Source organism: Cannabis sativa, chromosome 7, assembly GCF_029168945.1.
Source record: "Cannabis sativa cultivar Pink pepper isolate KNU-18-1 chromosome 7, ASM2916894v1, whole genome shotgun sequence".
NCBI lineage: Eukaryota > Viridiplantae > Streptophyta > Magnoliopsida > Rosales > Cannabaceae > Cannabis > Cannabis sativa.
Window position 1 is genome coordinate 38301032 of NC_083607.1, and position 20339 is coordinate 38321370.

The window sequence follows — 20339 nt, forward strand, 5'->3', positions numbered from 1 at the left end:
TGCTTAGTTGAGTTTGAATATCTTAAATATTCATCCGTAGTGAAGTAGGTTCTGCGAATACATGTACTGCGGTCGGATGGGTGGATAAATTTTGTATTGTTTATGTTAGTTTCTTTGTTCTGTATTGTTATATTTGTTTTGTTTGTTACTTTAGGCACTTTTAAATTTTTGGGAACGTCCAATTACAGCCGTTATACTGCCAAAATTTCGGTAGAATTTGGATCAAATTTTATTATAAAAAACATAAATGTTAAAGGAAAAGTACATAACATAAATAACTAGGTTATTACTCGCTAGTTGTAAGAAATTAGGTGACATAACACATTCATATTTGACTCAAAACATGTTCGTATTTGTAGGTCTTTATATTTGACTCAAAACATGTTCGTGAAATTAGGTGACATTTGTTTTGTTTGTTACTTTAGGCACTTGTCTTGTATAATCTAATTGATGTGTCAATGCATTTATTATATTTAGTAGGTCTTTATATTTGACTCAAAACATGTTCGTGTTAGTAGCATGATTATCAATGTCAAAGTTCATATTTGAAAGGTTCTCAAATTTTATTTATTAATGGTGTTAGGAAAATGTTATTAATAGGTTTAAATTTTTTGGAAACGTTCAATTATAGCCGTTATGCTGCCGAAATTTTGGTAGAATTAGGATAATATTTGATTTTAGTTTCTCTTAAACTTGGTTGTTAGAATTTTATCGGAAGTGACTTTATCGGAAGTCAAGTATATAATTTTTGGTATAAGGTATGTTTTCTTTTACTTACTTTTATAAGAATATTTTCTTTTTATATATATTTAGATAATCCTTAAATACTTAGAGTAATTTTCGAATAATATTAATACATAGGATAGATATTGTAAATTGTTAAGGATAGATATAGTAAGCTAAAAAAACACAAAAATATTGGGATAATATTAGTGTAATACATTTGCTTAGAGTAAAGGTTTTTTTTTAAAAAAAAGTAAATGTATAAAGATATTAAATTACATCAAAATTAAAATATTACACATTATTTTTATTAAATATACTAATTATTATACAAAACATAACTTAAAAAATTATAAAAATAATAATATACTAGAAAAATACAAACCCATATTATAAAATTTAAATGTATAAAAATATTAAATTACATAAAAATTAAAATATTATACATTATTTATTGTTCAATAAACTAATTATTATACAAAACATAACTTAAAAAAATTATCAAAATAATACTAATATACTAGAAAAATACAAACTCATATTATAAAATTTGAATGTATAAAAATATTAAATTACATAAAAATTAGAATATTACACATTATTTATTATTCAATATACTAATTATTATATAAAACATAACTTAAAAAATTATAAAAATGATACTAAAATACTAGAATACAAACACATATTATAAAATATAAAATATTAATAAAAAAATACCTAATATACAAACACTTAGAGCAATGTAAATTTTTATTTATTTAACTTTTTAATTTGATTTTATTTACGCTTTAATTTAATTTAATTAATAATACAAAAATAAATTTGCATTTTTAATAAATGTAAAAAAAAATTATATTAATTAAAGCTAAAAAAAAAATTAGGAAACCCCTATGGAGTCGGTTATTTTATAAAAACCGACTCCATAGGGTCCTTATGGCGTCAATTATTTAATCATAACCGACGCCATAGGGGTCCTATGGCGTCGCTTATTTCATAATAATCGACGCCATAGGGTTCCTATGGCAACGGTTATTTCATACCCCATTAGCGTCACCCGAATCAACGTCGGTAGCGAATTTCGCCAAAACCGATGTCGAAAGGCCTTAAAAACCGCCTCTGAAGCCCAATTTTGTAGTAGTATTCAGAGAATATCTCTAACCACGCAAGGGAAACCTCTAGAAAGTACTAAGAAATAGTTTCTAATAATAATGCTCATCAACAAATTACGTAATGGATTGAACTAAAAGAATCTATACTTGTGCGGGTCCCCTTTTGATGTTGAAAGTAACATCCAATATAATTCACAATTTATGTATAAATATGTAAGTTTAAATAATAATTTAAATGCAAAAATATTTAAATACAAATAGTTATTTTAAAATGTTGATATATTTACTAAAAAAATATACTAATATTTTAAAACTTATTTAAACAATAAAATTATGCTAGGTTTTTCTATTTTTTAATTGAAATTCAATTTTTTAAAATTATCAAGTGAATTTAATAAACAATTTAAATCATGTGAAAATGTTATAAAACTGTTTGAACAGAAATAAATTTACTATATGAGAAACTAAATTTGATAGGTCAAAATAATAGAGAAGAAAGTAAAATGACACGCACTATTTTTATGTGGTATTAATATTCTTGTGAATACTCCTAATCTATGAGGCCACACTTAGTGAATAAAATATATTAGTAACATCTCTAACAATTACAAAAGTATCTAAATTATACAACATAAGACTCTCTTAATCTGTACACAAAGAACTCTTAAAAAAATAAACCACAATTACATTTTCAAGAAACGAAAGAGGTAACCATCTCGCTGCTATTTTAGGTGTTATTTATAGGGATAAATGACACCCAAAATGTAATGACCGCTTTAGTAATTTGGATCAGTAAAGACAATTAGCACTAATTTTTGATATTTTTATAATTATTTATGAATTTAATTATTTATGTGCCCCATTGTTAGAAATGGGCATTAGAGTTATAATTTCTCAATTCTGGAGATTTTATTAAACTCTAGGGGTATTTTATGAATTATATATGAAATATGCTATTTTTGTAAATTTTGCTCGGCGGCAACGGAAAATGCGATGTATGGCTAGTTTGATCACATGGGTAAGTTTAGAACCTTATTTCTTAGTAGGAAATATTTTAGAGATAGTAAAATATCGGAATTGAACGGGGTTATGAAATTTGACTATTTTACCCCTAGTCTTGAAAGTACCAAATTTAAGATTATGGAGGGTATTTTAGTCATTTGTTAATAAGGTTATTAGGTGGCTGCCTAATTAGATGACACCTAGCAACTAATATATTCAACAACAGTCTAATTATTCAATCTCTTTTCATTTGAACAAAATAAAGGAAATTAAAGAAAAACCAAAATAGAGAACTCTTTCTCTCTTTCTCTCTTTCGACTGGGGCAAAATTAGAGGAGAATCACCTCAATTCAACCTTTTTTTTCTGGAATTTCAGTTGAGATTCAAAGGTTCTTAAACTCAATGTAAACCCTAGTAGCACGCTTCTTTAATTTTTAAGTTTTATGGTTGATTGAGCATGTGATTTTAGGTTTTGGTGGCTGTTAGGGTTAGTGATACTTAGGGTTCAGTTTTTATGTTTAATTTAGACTGATTAAAGGTTCTAGTAGCTGGTTTTACCTCTTTGTGTTGAATTTATGCAAGTTTGAGCTTTAAGCTCAAAGCTTTGATCTTTAATGGCATATTGTGATTCAGTGAGATTTTTTGTGAATTACTGGTTAGAAAATATTGTGTATACCCTAATTAGGTGCTCTGGAAGGTTAAGTGGCATTTGGAGGAGTTTTGAGCAAGAAATGGAGTTTTAGGGTGAACTGGTGTAAACTGGCTAGCCGGTTTTACCAGTATCTGTAAAACAGGCTAGCTGGTTTTGGCAGGGTTCCCGAATGCTCCATTTTCTCAATTCTCGTGCATTCCAGTGATGTAGTTAGGTGTTTCCCTATTTCCTGAGTTAGTGTAATCCCTTGTGGATATAGCAGAACCTAGGGTTGTGGGTTCGGGTTTCCCGGATTAGGGTTTTAATCATGTGATTTACCCGGTTTCATTATGTGATTAGGGCATCCATCTAGCACGAGACTTTCTGTTCAGGTCGGCCAGCACACTTGAAACTGAAAAGAAGGTAAGAACTGTATATAATGTGTGATGTGAATATCTGAATGTAAATATATGTTTAGTGTATATGCATGCTTATATGTTGTGATTCATACACTACCAACACTTGTACGGTTGCGGTACAGAGTGCATTGGTAAAGTGTATGATGTCTGAAAGTACATCGTGGTGTTACCAGCACTTGTATGGGAGGGTATAAGGTGTCTGTGGTACAACACTTAACAATACTGAAGGTGCGGTCCATACCCTACCTATACTAGTACGAAGGTATACTGAGTGCATGTGCTACATGGTACATGGTCGTATCCTAGTTAGAACATTCCTACTAATCTGTTAAGCCTTGTAAATAGGTGTATGGGCGCCTAAATACAAGTCGGTATTATATGATATATTATATGCTTTTCTTACTGAGTCTATCGACTCACAGTTTTGCTTCCATATGTAGGTAAAGGAAAGGCGGAAGCTAAACAGGAGTGAGCCTGGCTTGGATGGGATTGTACATGTCGTGGCAGCGTGACCTGGAGTGTTCAGTCTCGGGACATCTGGGGATTTTATTTTGTAGTTGTTGTGCGACCTGGATATTATGTATTTTGGTATATTGTGTATAAAAGTTTAAAAATGGGATTCCGCTACTTGTAAATACTTTTGTAAATTATAAAGTTTAATATTTAATATAAAATTTTTAATTTGACACATTTTTGAGAAAAATCTTTGACTAGCAAACATAGCACTGTAGCGTGCCTTAGCATTAGGGCGTTACACAAAATCTGAGCTCAGAAGGTATGAACACAAAGAGAAGTAATTAATTAGATTCTTTATAAAAACTCAATAAATTATTGAAATAATGTCTAAACAGATATGGAAAGTTTGTAGATGAAATCCTTATCTACATAGTCAGCATTGTGAATCTGAGCAATCAAAGTCAGATTCATCTCACAATTTATCAAAGGCCGCTAAGTGAATAGATGTTGACCTCAAAAATTGCTAAGTAAAAATATCGAGATCGTAACAATAGGGAAGAAGAACAAGTAAGCTCAAGAGACATCACGGGCAAGGAGCCTCCTCCTCTTCAACAGTGTTGTGCTGCTGGAGGTCAGAAGTACCTCTTGGTTGTTGGAAATTATTTTACCAGGATCTTAGATCTACTCACAAGTATGTTGATTAACACCCTAAATATGAACTTCTAAAACGATTATAAATAAACACATATAAAGTATGAGAAACCTTACATTGGGTGCAGCGAAATAATATGTCTCATTCCACTCAGATCTCTAACCCTTGTATCCTTTCTGTCGCAGAGTATTATCAAGATTTGAGCCCGAATGTCCTTCTTGTTGAATGTCTTTCTTCACGATCTTCCTCACTATGATTGAGGTACTACTTGCTGTGTGTGGGCATTACTCTATCACTAAGTGGGTTCGAAACATTCAATGAAGAAGAAGAAAGGAAGGTGGCGGCTAGGTTTAGTGTGATGGCTCAGGTTTTTCTCTGAAGAAAACAAGATGCAAAAGTCACTTTTTCCTGAAGCCATCACTATCTATTTATAGCATGCCACATAGGGTTAGGTTTGAATTATTTGGCATTAAAATAAAGAAAAATATTATATGATAAAACCTACAAAGGTGGCCGGCCATGGCTTAGTGGACTTGGGCCTCACTTTTGCAATTTTCCTGTTTTATCATTTTTGCATCTCATTTTCTCAAAAACGCTAATTTTCAAATTCAACCATTTAAATGTCAATTTCAACTATTTAATAACTATAAATAATTATTAAATAATATTGTCATTTATCATATTTATTAATTAGACCAAATAAAGTATCTTAATTAACAAATATGCCCCTAAAAACTCTTTCTTTACTATTTCGCCCTTGCTTAGTGAAAAATTCACAAATAGACATAGTCTAATTTGAAAATTATAATTGATTAATCAAAACCAATTAAATGAGTCTTACAAGTAATATTGTCTCAACTAGTGGGGGGACCATGGGTCTATATATCTGAGCTTCCAATAAGCAGATCAATAATTTACATCCTAAATTCACTGACTTATTAATTTTTCGTTTAATCCACGCATAGAACTTAGAATTGCACTCTCAGTAATTGTGAATAACTATATGTTCTAGATTTAATAGAAATTGTATACATTAAACAATAAACATGAAAACTACATGTAAACATAAATGATGACTTCTAATCTTTTATTGATAACAATCAGATTATATTGAAATGGTTTATTTAAGGCTAAAATCCTAACACTATGCAGTACAATATACGTTTCTTACCTCAAGTTCCGATTCAAGTATGTTGGCTGACCTACTTGGAGTACGATCGATGATCCTGGGCCCTTAGTTATAACAATAATAAACTAATAAGTGTTTATCCCAAAACACTGGTTAATAGTTGCAAAGGACTGTTGGGTTTTGTGCCCTAAATAAAACCCTTTACAATCTGATTAGTTATCAATATAAGAAATTTGAAGTGATTTATGTTTGCATGAATTTTACATGCTAATGGTTTAATATGTTTATTACATTTATACACAAAATCAATTAAATCCAGATCATATGTTTATTCACAATTAAAGTATCATCAACACAGTGGAATGTGATTGTGATCATATGAATCAAAAGACTAAGTCTCTGTTTCATCAATCTTTTTGATTTACACTAATGTGATAATCAGCGATGATGTGTACTTACACTTGGAATAAGTGTTATGTTCTTTCCAGGACATTAGTAAAGTATACTAGTTTCGAATGTATGGAGTATACATTGGACTGGACCGATATTGCAACTTAGTTAAGATATTATAAACTTACCGTCATATCTTTCCAAGTAAATATCAATAGTTGATATTAAGATTAAAACAATCTAAATCCTGATATGCTTAGGCTCAACTCAGGAGTGCTATTCATGTTCTTTGATTTATTAGTTAAGCCTACTTTTGGGTCAGGGTGATACGTATATTTTGGGAACATGATAGTATGATTGAGTGGGAGTGCTGAACATAAATATGGAATCTATAGCTTCTACTGGTGTATAGAAGTCAAGTGATGATTCCCTTCGAGCTTAGCTAAATAGAAGTAAATGGAAGAGCTCTTGTTTAAGTGACTAATTCTTAGATCACTAAACATCATTTACAGGTAGCTAAGTATTTTAAGGGGCAAAATACATTGAGGGGTGAGAACGGTAAAATTATCCCATCTCGATGTAAATCATCTATATAGAAGATCTTTGATCACAATAAGATTATAACAATGGTTAAATGAGATAGCATATCTATATCGTGAAACATATAATATGCTCTATATAAGTCTGAGAGTGCAATTCTAAGTTCTAAGAGTGGATTCAACGAAGAATTAATAAGTAAGAATTTACTTAGTAAATTCGGTTCACTTATTGGAAGCTGAGCATATAGATCCATGGTCCCCATTCTATTTGGATGGTTTCATGTTGTATTGAGTGTTAATTGATGATTGATTGATGTTTGTGAATTTTCGTGAAACATAATTGAAATTTTGTTTCTGGAATTATTTTTATTGGATAGTATGGAAAAAATTAAGCAATTTACTTTTTTACAGAACTCAATTTCAATTTAATTTGAATTAGTTATGATTTTTTGAAGATTCGAAAAAAAATTAGGGGTGATGGACTTACTTACTCGCGCGGACGAGGGACACACCCTCGGACAGCACGCGTTCAGACACGGCTCGACCGAGCTGCTTGTCTAAACCCACCCCATCCGCGCGTGCAAATCATGCAAAACACCCCCTATGCCGAGTTTTCTCAGCAGGCGACCCCAAGACGCGCGCGCGGACAGTATGCTCAGCATACTGTCCGTACAACTCACATTTTTTTTTTTCGTTTTTCTTCGATTTTTCATGCTATTTCATGGATTTAACTTCCGATTTTTTGTGTAGTTTTGTATTTAGACATTTACTATTCCTATTTCAATTCTAAATATCATAATTAAATTAATTAGTATATTTTTTTAAAATTTAATTCATGATATTAGTGTAATTTGAATTTGAAAATAGTAAATATCTATCTTTTTACTTAATTATCTATCTTATTTTTAAATTTGATTATATCTTATCTTATCTTTAAATTTAAGGTCAGATTTTAAATTTTTTAAATTAAATATTTTTTTTAAAATAATTTGACCTTATTTAAATTTTAAATAAGATAACTATAATCATGATATTTTAAATAGATGTAAGATATTTTGCTAACTTTTAAATTTTGTTATTTTATTTATTTAAATTAAATTATAAAATCTGAAAAAGATATTTATTTATATTTCTTAATTTTTATTTAGTTTTTATATATAAAATAACATTTAATTTTTTAAAAGTAGTTAGCAAATTTTGAAATGATATTTAGGTTAGTTGAAACCTAATTTTTCAAAATTGTAGGTATAATTTTAAATATTTATTTTTAATAATTTTCGAAATATATAAATTTTATTTTATTTTAAATTCGAAAATAAATATTATTTTTATTATTATTTAATTATTTTTCAAAATTTAATTATTTAAAATTAAATAAATCCCACATCCAACTATCCAGCTAACCTTGTTGCAGGAGTATGTGTTTTAGCTTGTTTGTAAGTTTTTAAAACCTATTATTGCTTGATTGCAAATAGCCATGGTTAACTTGTTGACAGATCCAATGATCTGATTTTAACTCATGGCTCCCTTGGTCAAGTATATAATTTGTAACAGGTAATTTTCACAATCTTCTTTCATCTGTGTATGACCTAGCAACATGATAGGATCCATCCAAATGTGTGCCTGTGTGACCCTATATGTTTATTTTATTATATAGATGCATATAGATTGTTGCTAAATAAAATGTCACACCTTGATATATTTTATTAAGGTCCATTTAGTTTTTGGACCTATTCAATTAATAACAGTTATTTATTTTAAGGTTAAATTCCTCTCTTTTGGGCCTTATGTGAGAGTTGGGGGCCAATAGAGGTGGGTACGACATACTGAACCCAGCTCCCCCTCACATGAACTACCCCAATTGTGATGTAATGACCGCTCTAGTAACGTGGATTAGAAAAGGCAATTAGCACTAATTTTTATTATTATTTGTGAATTAATTTATTTGTGGACCCCAATATTTAGAAATAAATGTTAGAGTTATAATTTCTCAATTCCGGAGATTTTATTAAACTCTAGGGGTATTATTTAGCTTATATGTGAAATATGTTAATTTTGTGATTTTTGCTCGGCGACAACGGAAAATGCGATGGATGGCTAGATAATCACATGAGTAAGTTTAGAACCCTATTTTTAGTGGGGAATATTTTAGAGGAAATAAATTATCGGGATTGAGCGGGGTTATGGAAATTGACCATTTTACCCCTAGTTTCAAAGAAATACCTTAGTTTAAGTCTAAGGGCATTTTTGTCATTTGAAAGGGATAAGAGATAGGTGGCTTTTTGGTTGATTGACACCTAGCAAGAATACTTTCAGCCAAGGGTTAGTTAATCCTTTACCCAATTTGGAAAATCAAAGAAAAGAAATTAGAAGAAAGCATTTTCCTCTTGAACTCTCTCTCTCTTTCTATTCGGCTGAGGCAAACCAAGGATCAAACCTGAATTTTTTCATCTTGTTTTTCTGAGATTTAGCAAGGAATCAAGGAGGATTTATCTAAGGTAAGCCCTAGAACTTTTGCTTATGTTAATTTTGAGCTTTTTACTTAGTTTGAGCATGTGATTTTGGGAATAAGTGGCTGTTAGGTTTAGGTAGGTTTAGAATTCGAATTTTAGGGCTCTTTTGAGTTGATATTAGCTCCTAGTAGCTGGTTTTGCAGTGTGTTGTTGATTTTATTCAAGTTTAAGTTCTAAGAGCAAAGCTTTGTTCATTAATGGCAACTTGAGTTGTATTGGTTTATTCTGTGATTTACTGCCTGGAAATCATTGTGTATGCATTGTATAGGTATACTGGAGAGTTTGGTTAAGTTTGGGCTTGATTTGAATTAAGGGGGAAGATTTTTTGGTTCCCAGCAGATGAACCGGAATTCCGGTTCTGGGTGGTCTGTACCAACCGGTCGACCGGTTGGTGACCCAGAACCGGGATGCCGGTTGGGAACCGGTCTACCTGTTGAGGGATTTTCCAGAACCCTAGTTTTGGCCAATTTTGAGATATTTAGGGTATTGCCATGAGGTTTATCGATAGGGAAACTTTTAGTTTTAAGTTTTAAGTCCCGGAAAGTGATTTAGCGAGTCACTCATCTGTATTACCGTTATTGTGATTAGGGCATCCATCTAGCACGTGAATTCCGTTCAGGTCGGCCAGCACACTTGAATTCGGAAAACAGGTAAGAACTGTGTATAATGTATGATGTGATTATCTGAATGTGTGTATATGTGTTTATATATGCATGCTTGAATTATGTTAAACACTACCAACACTTGTATGATTAAGTTATAGAGTGTATTGGTACAGTGATTGTTGTTGATTTGAGTACGATACAGTGATACCAACACAAGCATAGGAAAATGCTAAGGTGTGTGGTACATCACTCAGTGTTACTCAATGATCGGGATAAACCCTACCAACACTCGTACAGCGAGGTACGATGTGTATGTGGTATAGTGGTTGTACCCTGGTATTGAACGTTCATACTCATCTGTTAAGCTCTGTAAATAGGTGTATGGGCACCTATTTACAGGTCGGAAATTATATGATATGTTATATGCATTTCTTACTGAGTCTGTTGACTCACAGTTTCTGCTTCCATGTGTAGGTAAAGGAAAGGCGAAGGCTGAACAGGAGTGAACCTGAGCTCGGGTGAGATTGTACATGTCAAGCAGCGCGACCTGGAGTGTTCGGTCTCGGGACATCTGGGAGTTGTATTTTGAAAGTCGGCTTGTGCGACACTTAAATCTGTATATTTTGGATTGTATGCTTGAAAAGTAAAGTTTGTAAAGTTTTAAAAATCGGGATCCCGACACTTGTAAATATTTTATTAAATTACAAAGTTTAGTATTTAATGCAAAAGTTTTAATTTGACACGTTTTTCGAGAAATTTCTTTGATTAGCAAAGATTGCATAATTATTGAAAAAGCACTGTAGCGTGCCTTAGCATTAGGACGTTACATGTGAAGGCCCATTTGCCTGATTTGAATAACTGTGCTAGGTTAATTAAATTAGTTTAACCTAATAAAATTGAATTAGCAACATAATTAACTTTTAAAATATATGAATTTTTTTTCATTTTAATATTTTAAAGTTAATTTTAAGAAAAACACTTTTAGTTTTAGATATTATTTCTAGACAAATTATTTGTATTTTTCTTGTATTTAATTAAATAAAGAATTTTAACTAACTATATTCTTTTTAGAGCTTATTTAATTAAATATTCCTATTTAAGTTATAAATTAGTTATATCAACTGATTTTTCATATCTAACTTAAATTTGAATATTTTATTTAAATTTAAAATTAAGTTGAGGAATCCTAGGCATTAGTTATTAAAGATTCTTAATATATTTTTTAAGTTAGTTTTAAACTTAAAATGGAATATTTTTCAAATTAAGTGGTTACAACTTAATTTTTGATATTTAATTAAATTTAAATTTGAAAATATTTAAGTTCTAGATTTTTTCTATAACAACTTAAATTAGATATTTTTCAAATTTTTTGTTGAAATGATACTTAGTCAAATAAGATATTTTCTAGATAGTTATTTCTTGACTACTTATTATTTCTAATATTAAATAGGAAAATATTATACATTGTGAAATTAATTATTTAAATAATTAATTTTGGTACAATTTAATTTAAGTATATTTTTTCCTAGTATTAAACTAAAGATTAATAATTAAGCCTTCTCTACACTTAATTATTTATCTCTTGAATTTAATACATTTAATTAAATTGAAAAATTAAATATCTAAGTTGATTTTCATCATGATACTTGAATATTTATTTTTCATGACACTTAATTAAATAGAAAATTATTTTTAGGTTGAAATTTAATTTTTCAACTTAAATTTAAATAATTTTTAAAATATATTTTTTTTTATTTTATTAATCAATTTCGAAATTGCATTTTAATTATGCAAGATGATTTTGAATTTATCTTGAAAAATAGATTGAGTTGTAAATTAATTATTTATTTTAATTAATTCTTGGACCAACTTAAATCAATGATTTTTTCATTTATTGATTAATTTTAAAATAAATGAATTAAAATATATTATTAGAAATTGAATTAATTAGTCAATGAAAATCTAGATAGGTGATATTTTTACTTGAAGTAGTTTTTTTTAAGTGTTTATTATTAAGTATTTTTGAAAATTAGTATAGTTTTATACTTTCTTTTTCAAAATACAATAAATATATTCTCATGAAAATTTATTTTAAGTTGCAAATTAATTTAAATTAATTTTCTTAATATTTATATATCAAAATTACTACTAAGATGGAAATAATTCACTTTATTTCAATCACCGTCTAAGTATAATTTTATCAATATTAAATTAAATTCTAATTTAGAATTTTTAATTCTAAATTCGATATTTAATGAATATATTTTATTAAAATAATAAAGAAAATACATTTTAAAGAATGAGCTTTATTATTATTAAGATATTCGATCTCCATTGTTGGTTTTACATCGCGTTTGTTTTAGTGAGTAATCCTCCCTTATGGAGGAACGTTCATTAGCAATTTCGCACCGTTTAATCTCGAAAGATAAGTAGTTTGTAAGTGTTTTATATGGTATGCATCACCCTAATGGTGGCGACCATATTTGACTTGCAAAATATGAAACAATGGTAGAAGCTCATAAGATAGAATAGCCTTGACTCTCGCCTAAACGGGAAAACGCTGGATTCCAATCTTGATCGAATAAAAGGTTGCTAGAATGTTTAACATTTTAGATGAGCTGACAACTCTATTCAATAGATGATAGCTTTGACTCTCGCCTAAACGGGACACTGATATCAGTTTGTTGAAAAACCTTCAAAATTATTTAGGATTGTATTTTCTCTTATCATTCCTATTTGCTATGTGCTTATAATTTCTGTATTGATTTTGTGTTAAACCATTATTGATTTCTATTTATTATTTTGTAGTATCCTGTATAACCATGATGAATTCCATGTTATCACTGTTGACCAAAAATAAGCTAAATGGATCTAACTTTCCAAAATGGAATGAGAACATTAATATTGCTCTCATAGGAGAAAGTTCCTTGTTTGTGTTAACTGAGCCGTCTCCAGAAGTGTCGGGGGATAATGCATCCAAAGCTGTGAAAGAAAAGTATGAGCGTTGGCAGAAAGCAAATGACAAAGCTCCATACTTTACGCTTTCCAGCATGGTTGACACCCTTAAAACTCGGTTTTCTAAAACCGAAAAGGCTGCTGAAGTAATGACGAAGTTATCTGAGCTATTCGGTAGGGCATCTCTTAAGTCTCGCTTTGACGCGACTAAGAAATATATCAATGCACAGATGGAACCCCATCAAAACGTGCGTGATCATGTTCTCCTCATGGCAAGTTATTTCCAAGAAGCCCAGGATCATGGTGCTGAAATGGATCATACTACTCAAGTAAGCCTTATCTTGAATAGTCTGACTCCAGCATTTCTGCCCTATACATCAAATTATGTCATGAATAAAAAGGACATAGACTTTCATGAGTTAGTCAATGACCTTCAGACATGAAAAATTGATTAGAGGACCCAAGAAGAAAGGGAGTAAGCCTCAAAATTCTGGGAATAGTAATGGGACGGTCAAACCTGAAGCAAATGTTGCCTCTGCTTCTAGACCCAAATCGAAGAAGAAGTGGAAAAACACCAAGAAGCGTGCAAAAGCCATGAAAAACAAAAAGGCTGTTGTATCTGGTGATACCCTTAAAGGAAAGTGTTTCTACTGCAATGAGAAAGGTCATTGGAAACCCTAGTGTCCTAAACTTCTTACAAAGAAACAAAGTATTTCTTTATATAAACTTTAAGAGTTTTAGTGAATTATTATCCAATTGGATTTATGATTCTGGACTAACTTTGTTTATTTGTTTCTTCTTCTTATAGGCCAAGCTACTTGAACTCAAAAGAGTTGGATCAAAAAGCTGGACAAAGGGTGAAGATCGTCCAAGATGAAGATGAAGCTCATTTATCTAATTTTGAATTAATTGTTTTAGTTTAAAGACAATTTGGATATCGAATTTTAGTTAGGGATTTTTATCCCTATTTTGCTCATATTGTTGCAATACATTTTTTTTATTATTAATAAAGTTTATTTTATTTTCTATTCAAACCAATTGCAATTTATGAGATTGAGCTTCATTTACTTTATTGTAACGCCCGTACTTTTATAAAAATATTAATTTTATTTACAAGCGTTAAACGCGGAAAATCATAATGTCGCATTTTTATTTAATACTTGAAAATGTTCACAACTAGCCAGTTTTCGTACAAAAGACATAATAAATAATAACTAAAATAATTGCGACATAAACTTAATAGTGTAAATAAATAAATAGAGCGCCCTAGACCGCCCGCAATTATATGGCCCTCAGCGAGTTCACACACACAAGCGTCCAAAGTTCCACTCGCCACCGGCATTCTATACTTTCAGTTACTTTGGTCTGCACATGGTAATTTAATAAGGTGAGCTACTAAACTCAGTAAGGAAATGTGTGTCAGGTAGTCACATAAATAAAAGTAAATCCTAACTAAAATGCAGAAGCACATATTTAGACAGATAGCAAAACATAAACTTAATTATATCACTAATAGCTAATAACTAGGTTCTAAGCTAAATCACATAATAATGATTACGCCCGAGTCCGACTTTGGCAAATAAACTCGAGCTATTGGACTAAATTGTGGAGGGCTGGGTTCAGTAAAATCGTACCCTCTACTAAATGGCCCCCTATCTACCATATAGACCCAACCGTCAAGTATTTAACCATTATCTTCTCGGTCAAACCATGTCACATTATAATCTACCTAATTTAAATAATGCCAAACTACTATACATTATTTAAATAACATAACAATCATAATTAAATAATGTGAATCTTATAAACACACTATTTACATACATACTTAAATAACATGAATCTTATAAACATATTATTTAAATATATACCGTTAGCAATGGCCATGCTCTAATACTGTAAACATACATAAATAACATGAATCTTATAAACATATTATTTAAATATATATTATACAGTACATTAAATAACAAACAATAAAGAGTCAGGCAGAAAACCTTAGCTAACTTCTCTTTTACTATTACCACTCTTCCTATGAATGTTATTACATACAGAAAACTTATGTTTTTCTTCTTAATTTCCTTACCTCGAATGTGGAGTTCTAGCCTTGATTGTAATGAGAGTGATCCTTGAGAACCAATAATGAATTTCTTACGAAAAACCTAAATTGTATACTTATTAATTAGAATATAATGTTATATATATATATATATTAGAAACGTTAACTTTGTATCTATAAATTCAAAACTATCAAATGATATACCTTAGTTTCTGAATGAGATTTAATGGAGCACTAATAACTTAAATGTGAAATGATAGTGATAGTGACGCCAGTATGATGAAATATATATATATATATATGCGAGAGGATAGAGGAATGTGATGATATGAGATCTTGAATAATTTCTACACGTATAAAAGTTGGTGTTTAATGTAAGGCTATGGGAGACTAATTAAAGAATGATAATGGTATGGCTTGAGGTGTATCGTGATTTATATATGGGAGTGAAAGTTATGAAAGTATATTGCTGATTTATAGTTGTGTGAGGTAGTTGATCTAGCTTAGAGAAAGAGAGAGCTTGGACACTTTTAAGAGTTACTGAGATTGGGAGTGTAAATGGTAATAGTGGCAGAGATAACTAGAGGTGATGAGGGAGAGTATAAGCTTTAATAGTATTTATAGGCTAAGAACTTAACCACACCGTAGTTAACTTAACTTTGCTACTAACTCTAGTTAAGATTAACCTCCTAGCCATAAATTCGGCCAATATGGTTCATTGAAGAAGTTCACCCATAAAAAGCTAGTATAAGCTATGTGACTTAGTCCCATTTGTTGAGAGTTTTACTCACACGTGTGGACTTTGATTGACAAAGTTTTTGTTTTAGAATTTTTGAATTATCTTCTAGCTACATCTTTTATACACGTATATACAAATACTTTATGCATTTGACCCACAATTATTTTATCTTGAGGGATTATGTATTTATATATATGTGCTACTATTAATACTTTGCTATATTTAGCTAAGCTTATTATTCAAACCTTTTGGCCGGAGCTATATATCACTTAACTACTACTACTACTATAATTATTACTATATAACATAGTATAGTAATACATATCACTTCATAATTAAATGGCTAACTAATAATCATGACAATAATAATATTGATAAAACACTCTCCTAATCAAATAAGTCCTTAGCAAAGTTTAATTTATAGGAATGACACAATTCTCATGATAAATACTACTAGGAGAAATACCAATTTTCAAAAATGATTAACTAACATAGACAAATTTAATTCCTTTGACCACGTAAATAATTCTCAAATATATATCATATCTAACTCAACAAGACACTTCCTCTTAATAAAGAGCTATAATTTTGAGCTTTATTTAAAATTATTATATGCTTACTAAAGTATTATAAATTCTTGAAAACTATTATTAATATAGTACTAAGTTTAGAGAATTACTGGATAAAGTTATATATTTTATGTAATCACTATTTCCACATTGAGGTTTCTAGACAAATATAATAGAAAATTAATAACTGAATATTTTGGCTATTACAATCTACCCTCCTTAAAGGAATTTCGTCCTCGAAATTTACTTACTTGAGAATAACTCGGGGTACGAATTCTGCATGTCCTTCTCCAACTCCCATGTCGCTTCTCTATCAGAACTATCACTCCACAGGATTTTGACTAAGGGTATAGTCTTATTTCGTAAGACCTTTATTCCTTTTTCTATCACGCGCACAGGGCGTGCCATAAAGCTCATGTCCGGCTATAAGTTCAAGTTCTCGTACTTAAGCACATGTGTCAGATCAGATACATACTTACGTAACATGGAAATGTAGAAAACATTATGCATTTCTCCTAATGTTGGCGGCAGGGCCTAACGGTACGCTACCTGACCAACTCTGTCCAGTATTTCAAAAGGACCTATAAATCTTGGGCTTAAATTTCCCCTTTTTCCGAAACGCATAATCCCCTTCATAGGTGATACCTTCAAGAACACTAAGTCCCCTACGGAAAACTCAACCTCCTGTCTTTTCAAATCTGCATAACTTTTCTGTCTACTTTGGGCATTGAGCATCCTTTGCCGTATCTTTTCCACAGCTTCTGAAGCTTCTCTTACTGTAACGCCCGTACTTTTATAAAAATATTAATTTTATTTACAAGCTTTAAACGCGGAAAATCATAATGTCGCATTTTTATTTAATACTTGAAAATGTTCACAACTGGCCAGTTTTCGTACAAAAGACATAATAAATAATAACTAAAATAATTGCGACATAAACTTAATAGCCTAAATAAATAAATAGAGCGCCCTAGACCGCCCGCAGTTATATGGCCCTCAGCGAGTTCACACACACAAGCGTCCAAAGTTGCACTCGCCACCGGCATTCTATACTTTCAGTTACTTTGTTCTGCACATGGTAATTTAATAAGGTGAGCTACTAAACTCAGTAAGGAAATGTGTGTCAGGTAGTCACATAAATATAAGTAAATCCTAACTAAAATCCACATGCACATATTTAGACAGATAGCAAAACATAAACTTAATTATATCACTAATAGCTAATAACTAGGTTCTAAGCTAAATCACATAATAATGATTACGCCCGAGTCCGACTTTGGCAAATAAACTCGAGCTATTGGACTAAATGGCGGAGGGTTGGGTTCAGTAAAATCGTACCCACTACTAAATGGCCCCCTATCTACCATATAGACCCAACAGTCAAGTATTTAACCATTATCTTCTCGGTCAAACCATGTCACATTATAATCTACCTAATTTAAATAATGTCAAACTACTATACATTATTTAAATAACATAACAATCATAATTAAATAATGTGAATCTTATAAACACACTATTTACATACATACTTAAATAACATGAATCTTATAAACATATTATTTAAATATATACCTTTAGCAATGGCCATGCTCTAATACTGTAAACATACATAAATAACATGAATCTTATAAGCATATTATTTAAATATATATTATACAATACATTAAATAACAAACAATAAAGAGTCAGGCATAAGACCTTAGTTAACTTCTCTTTTACTATTCCCACTCTTCCTATGAATGTTATTACATACAGAAAACTTATGTTTTTCTACTTAATTTCCTTACCTCGAATGTGGAGTTCTAGCCTTGATTGTAATGAGAGTGATCCTTGAGAACCAATAATGAGTTTCTTACGAAAAACCTAAATTTTACACTTATTAATTAGAATATAGTGTTATATATATATGTTGGATTTTATGCCCTAAATAAAACTCTCTACAATCTAATTAGTTATCAATATAAGAAATTTGAAGTGATTGATGTTTGCATGAATTCTACATGCTAATGGTTTAATATGTTTAATATGTTTATTACATTTACACACAAAATCAGTTAAATCCAGATCATATTATTATTCACAATTACAGTATCGTCAACACAGTGGAATGTGATTGTGATCATATGAATCAAAAGACTTGGTCCCTGCTTCATCAGTGTTATTGGATTTACACTAATGTGATAATCAGCGATGATGTGTACTTACACTTGGAGTAAGTGTTATGTTCTTTCCAGGACATTAGTAAAGTATACTAGTTTTGAATGTATGGAGTATACATTGGACTGGACCGATATTGCAACTAAGTTCAGATATTACAAACTTACCGTTATACATATCTTTCCAAGTCAATATCAGTAGTTGATCTTAAGATTAAAAGAATCTAAATCCTGATATGCTTAGGCTCAACTCAGGAGTACTATTCATGTTCTTTGATTTATTAGTTAAGCCTACTTTTAGGTCAGGGTGATACGTATATTTTTGGAACATGATAGTATGATTGAGTGGGAGTGCTGAACATAAATATGGAATCTATAGCTTCTACTGGTGTATAGAAATCAAGTGATGATTCCCTTCGAGCTTAGAAAATAGAAGTAAATGGATGAGCTCTTGTTTAACTGACTAATTATTAGATCATTAAACACCATTTACAGGTAGCTAAGTGTTTTAAGGGGCAAAATACATTGAGGGGTGAGAACGGTAAAGAAATCCCATCTCGATGTAGATCATCTATATAGAGGATCTTTAAATCACAATAAGATTATAACAATGGTTAAATGAGATAGCATATTGATATCGTGGAACATACAATATGCTCTATATAAGTCTGAGAGTGCAATTCTAAGTTCTAAGAGTGGATTTAACGAAGAATTAATAAGTAGGAATTTACTTGTTAAATTTGGTTCACTTATTGGAAGCTCAGCATATAGATCCATGGTCCCCATTCTAGTTGAGAACATTCTGCTTGTAAGACTCATTAATTGATTCGTGATTGATCAATTATAATTCTAAAGTTAGACTATGTCTAATTTTATGAATTTTCACTAAGCAGTGAAATTGTAAAGAAAAGAGATTCTAGGTTTATTTATTTATTAATGGACTTTATATGTCTAATTAATAATTAAATTAAATGACAATATTATTTAATAATCTATTTTAGTTTTTAAATAATTAGTTTTGGCATTTAAAAGGTTAGAATTGGAAAATTGGCATTTTTGAGAAAATAGAGATAAAATTTGATAAAACTGCAAAATCAAGTGGGGCCCACTATAACACCATGGCCGGCCACTTAATGAGGTTTTTAAAATTAATATTTTCATTATTTTAATGCCAAATAATTCCTAACCTAAACCTAGTAGTTGCCTATAAATAGAAAGTGATGGCTCAGTCAAATAACAAGTTTTCATAACATGCTTTCATTAGTAATCTGACAGAAATTTCTCTCTTCAGAGAAACTGAGCCTTCCCCACTTTCTATACGTGGCCGAAACCCTCTCTCTTCTTTTCTCCTTCATCAATTTCGACCCTAGTGAAAGAGTAAGTGCCCACACACAGCAAGCAGTAACTCAATCATAGATTGGAAGACTGTGAAGGATCAAACTTGAAAAAGAAGGACATTCGGGCTCAGATCTTGATTATACTCTGCTACAGAAAGGATACAAGGGTTAGAGATCTGAGTGGAAGGAGACATTAATTCCCCTGCATCAATGTAAGGTTTTCTTAACTTTATATGTGTTTAATTTATCGTTTTAGAAAGTTCATATTTAGGGTGTTTAAACAACATACTTGTGAGTAGATCTAAGATCCTGGTAAAATAAATTTCCAACAACTGGCCCCAGAGCCATGG

At 30.5% G+C, this 20339-nt stretch overlaps 1 protein-coding gene across 1 annotated transcript; it reads right to left on the minus strand.

Moving 5' to 3' along the window:
• Nucleotides 1-16736: 16736 nt before the first annotated feature.
• Nucleotides 16737-17228, minus strand: LOC133039706 (uncharacterized). Its single transcript, XM_061118626.1, has 2 exons — nucleotides 17043-17228; nucleotides 16737-16916 (listed from the first exon to the last, which is right to left on the minus strand). The coding sequence occupies exons 1-2, from the start codon at nucleotides 17226-17228 to the stop codon at nucleotides 16737-16739; spliced, it is 366 nt and encodes a 121-aa protein (XP_060974609.1).
• Between the last annotated feature and the right edge of the window lie 3111 nt (nucleotides 17229-20339).

Excerpts from the sequence above, each read along its gene's own strand:
- LOC133039706 (XM_061118626.1), bottom strand. The coding sequence starts at position 17,228 with ATGCTCAATGCCCAAAGTAGACAGAAAAGTTATGCAGATTTGAAAAGA. Across the intron at positions 16,917-17,042 it reads TACTGGACAGAGTTGGTCAG|CCGGACATGAGCTTTATGGC; the intron begins GTAGCGTACCGT and ends TTGAACTTATAG.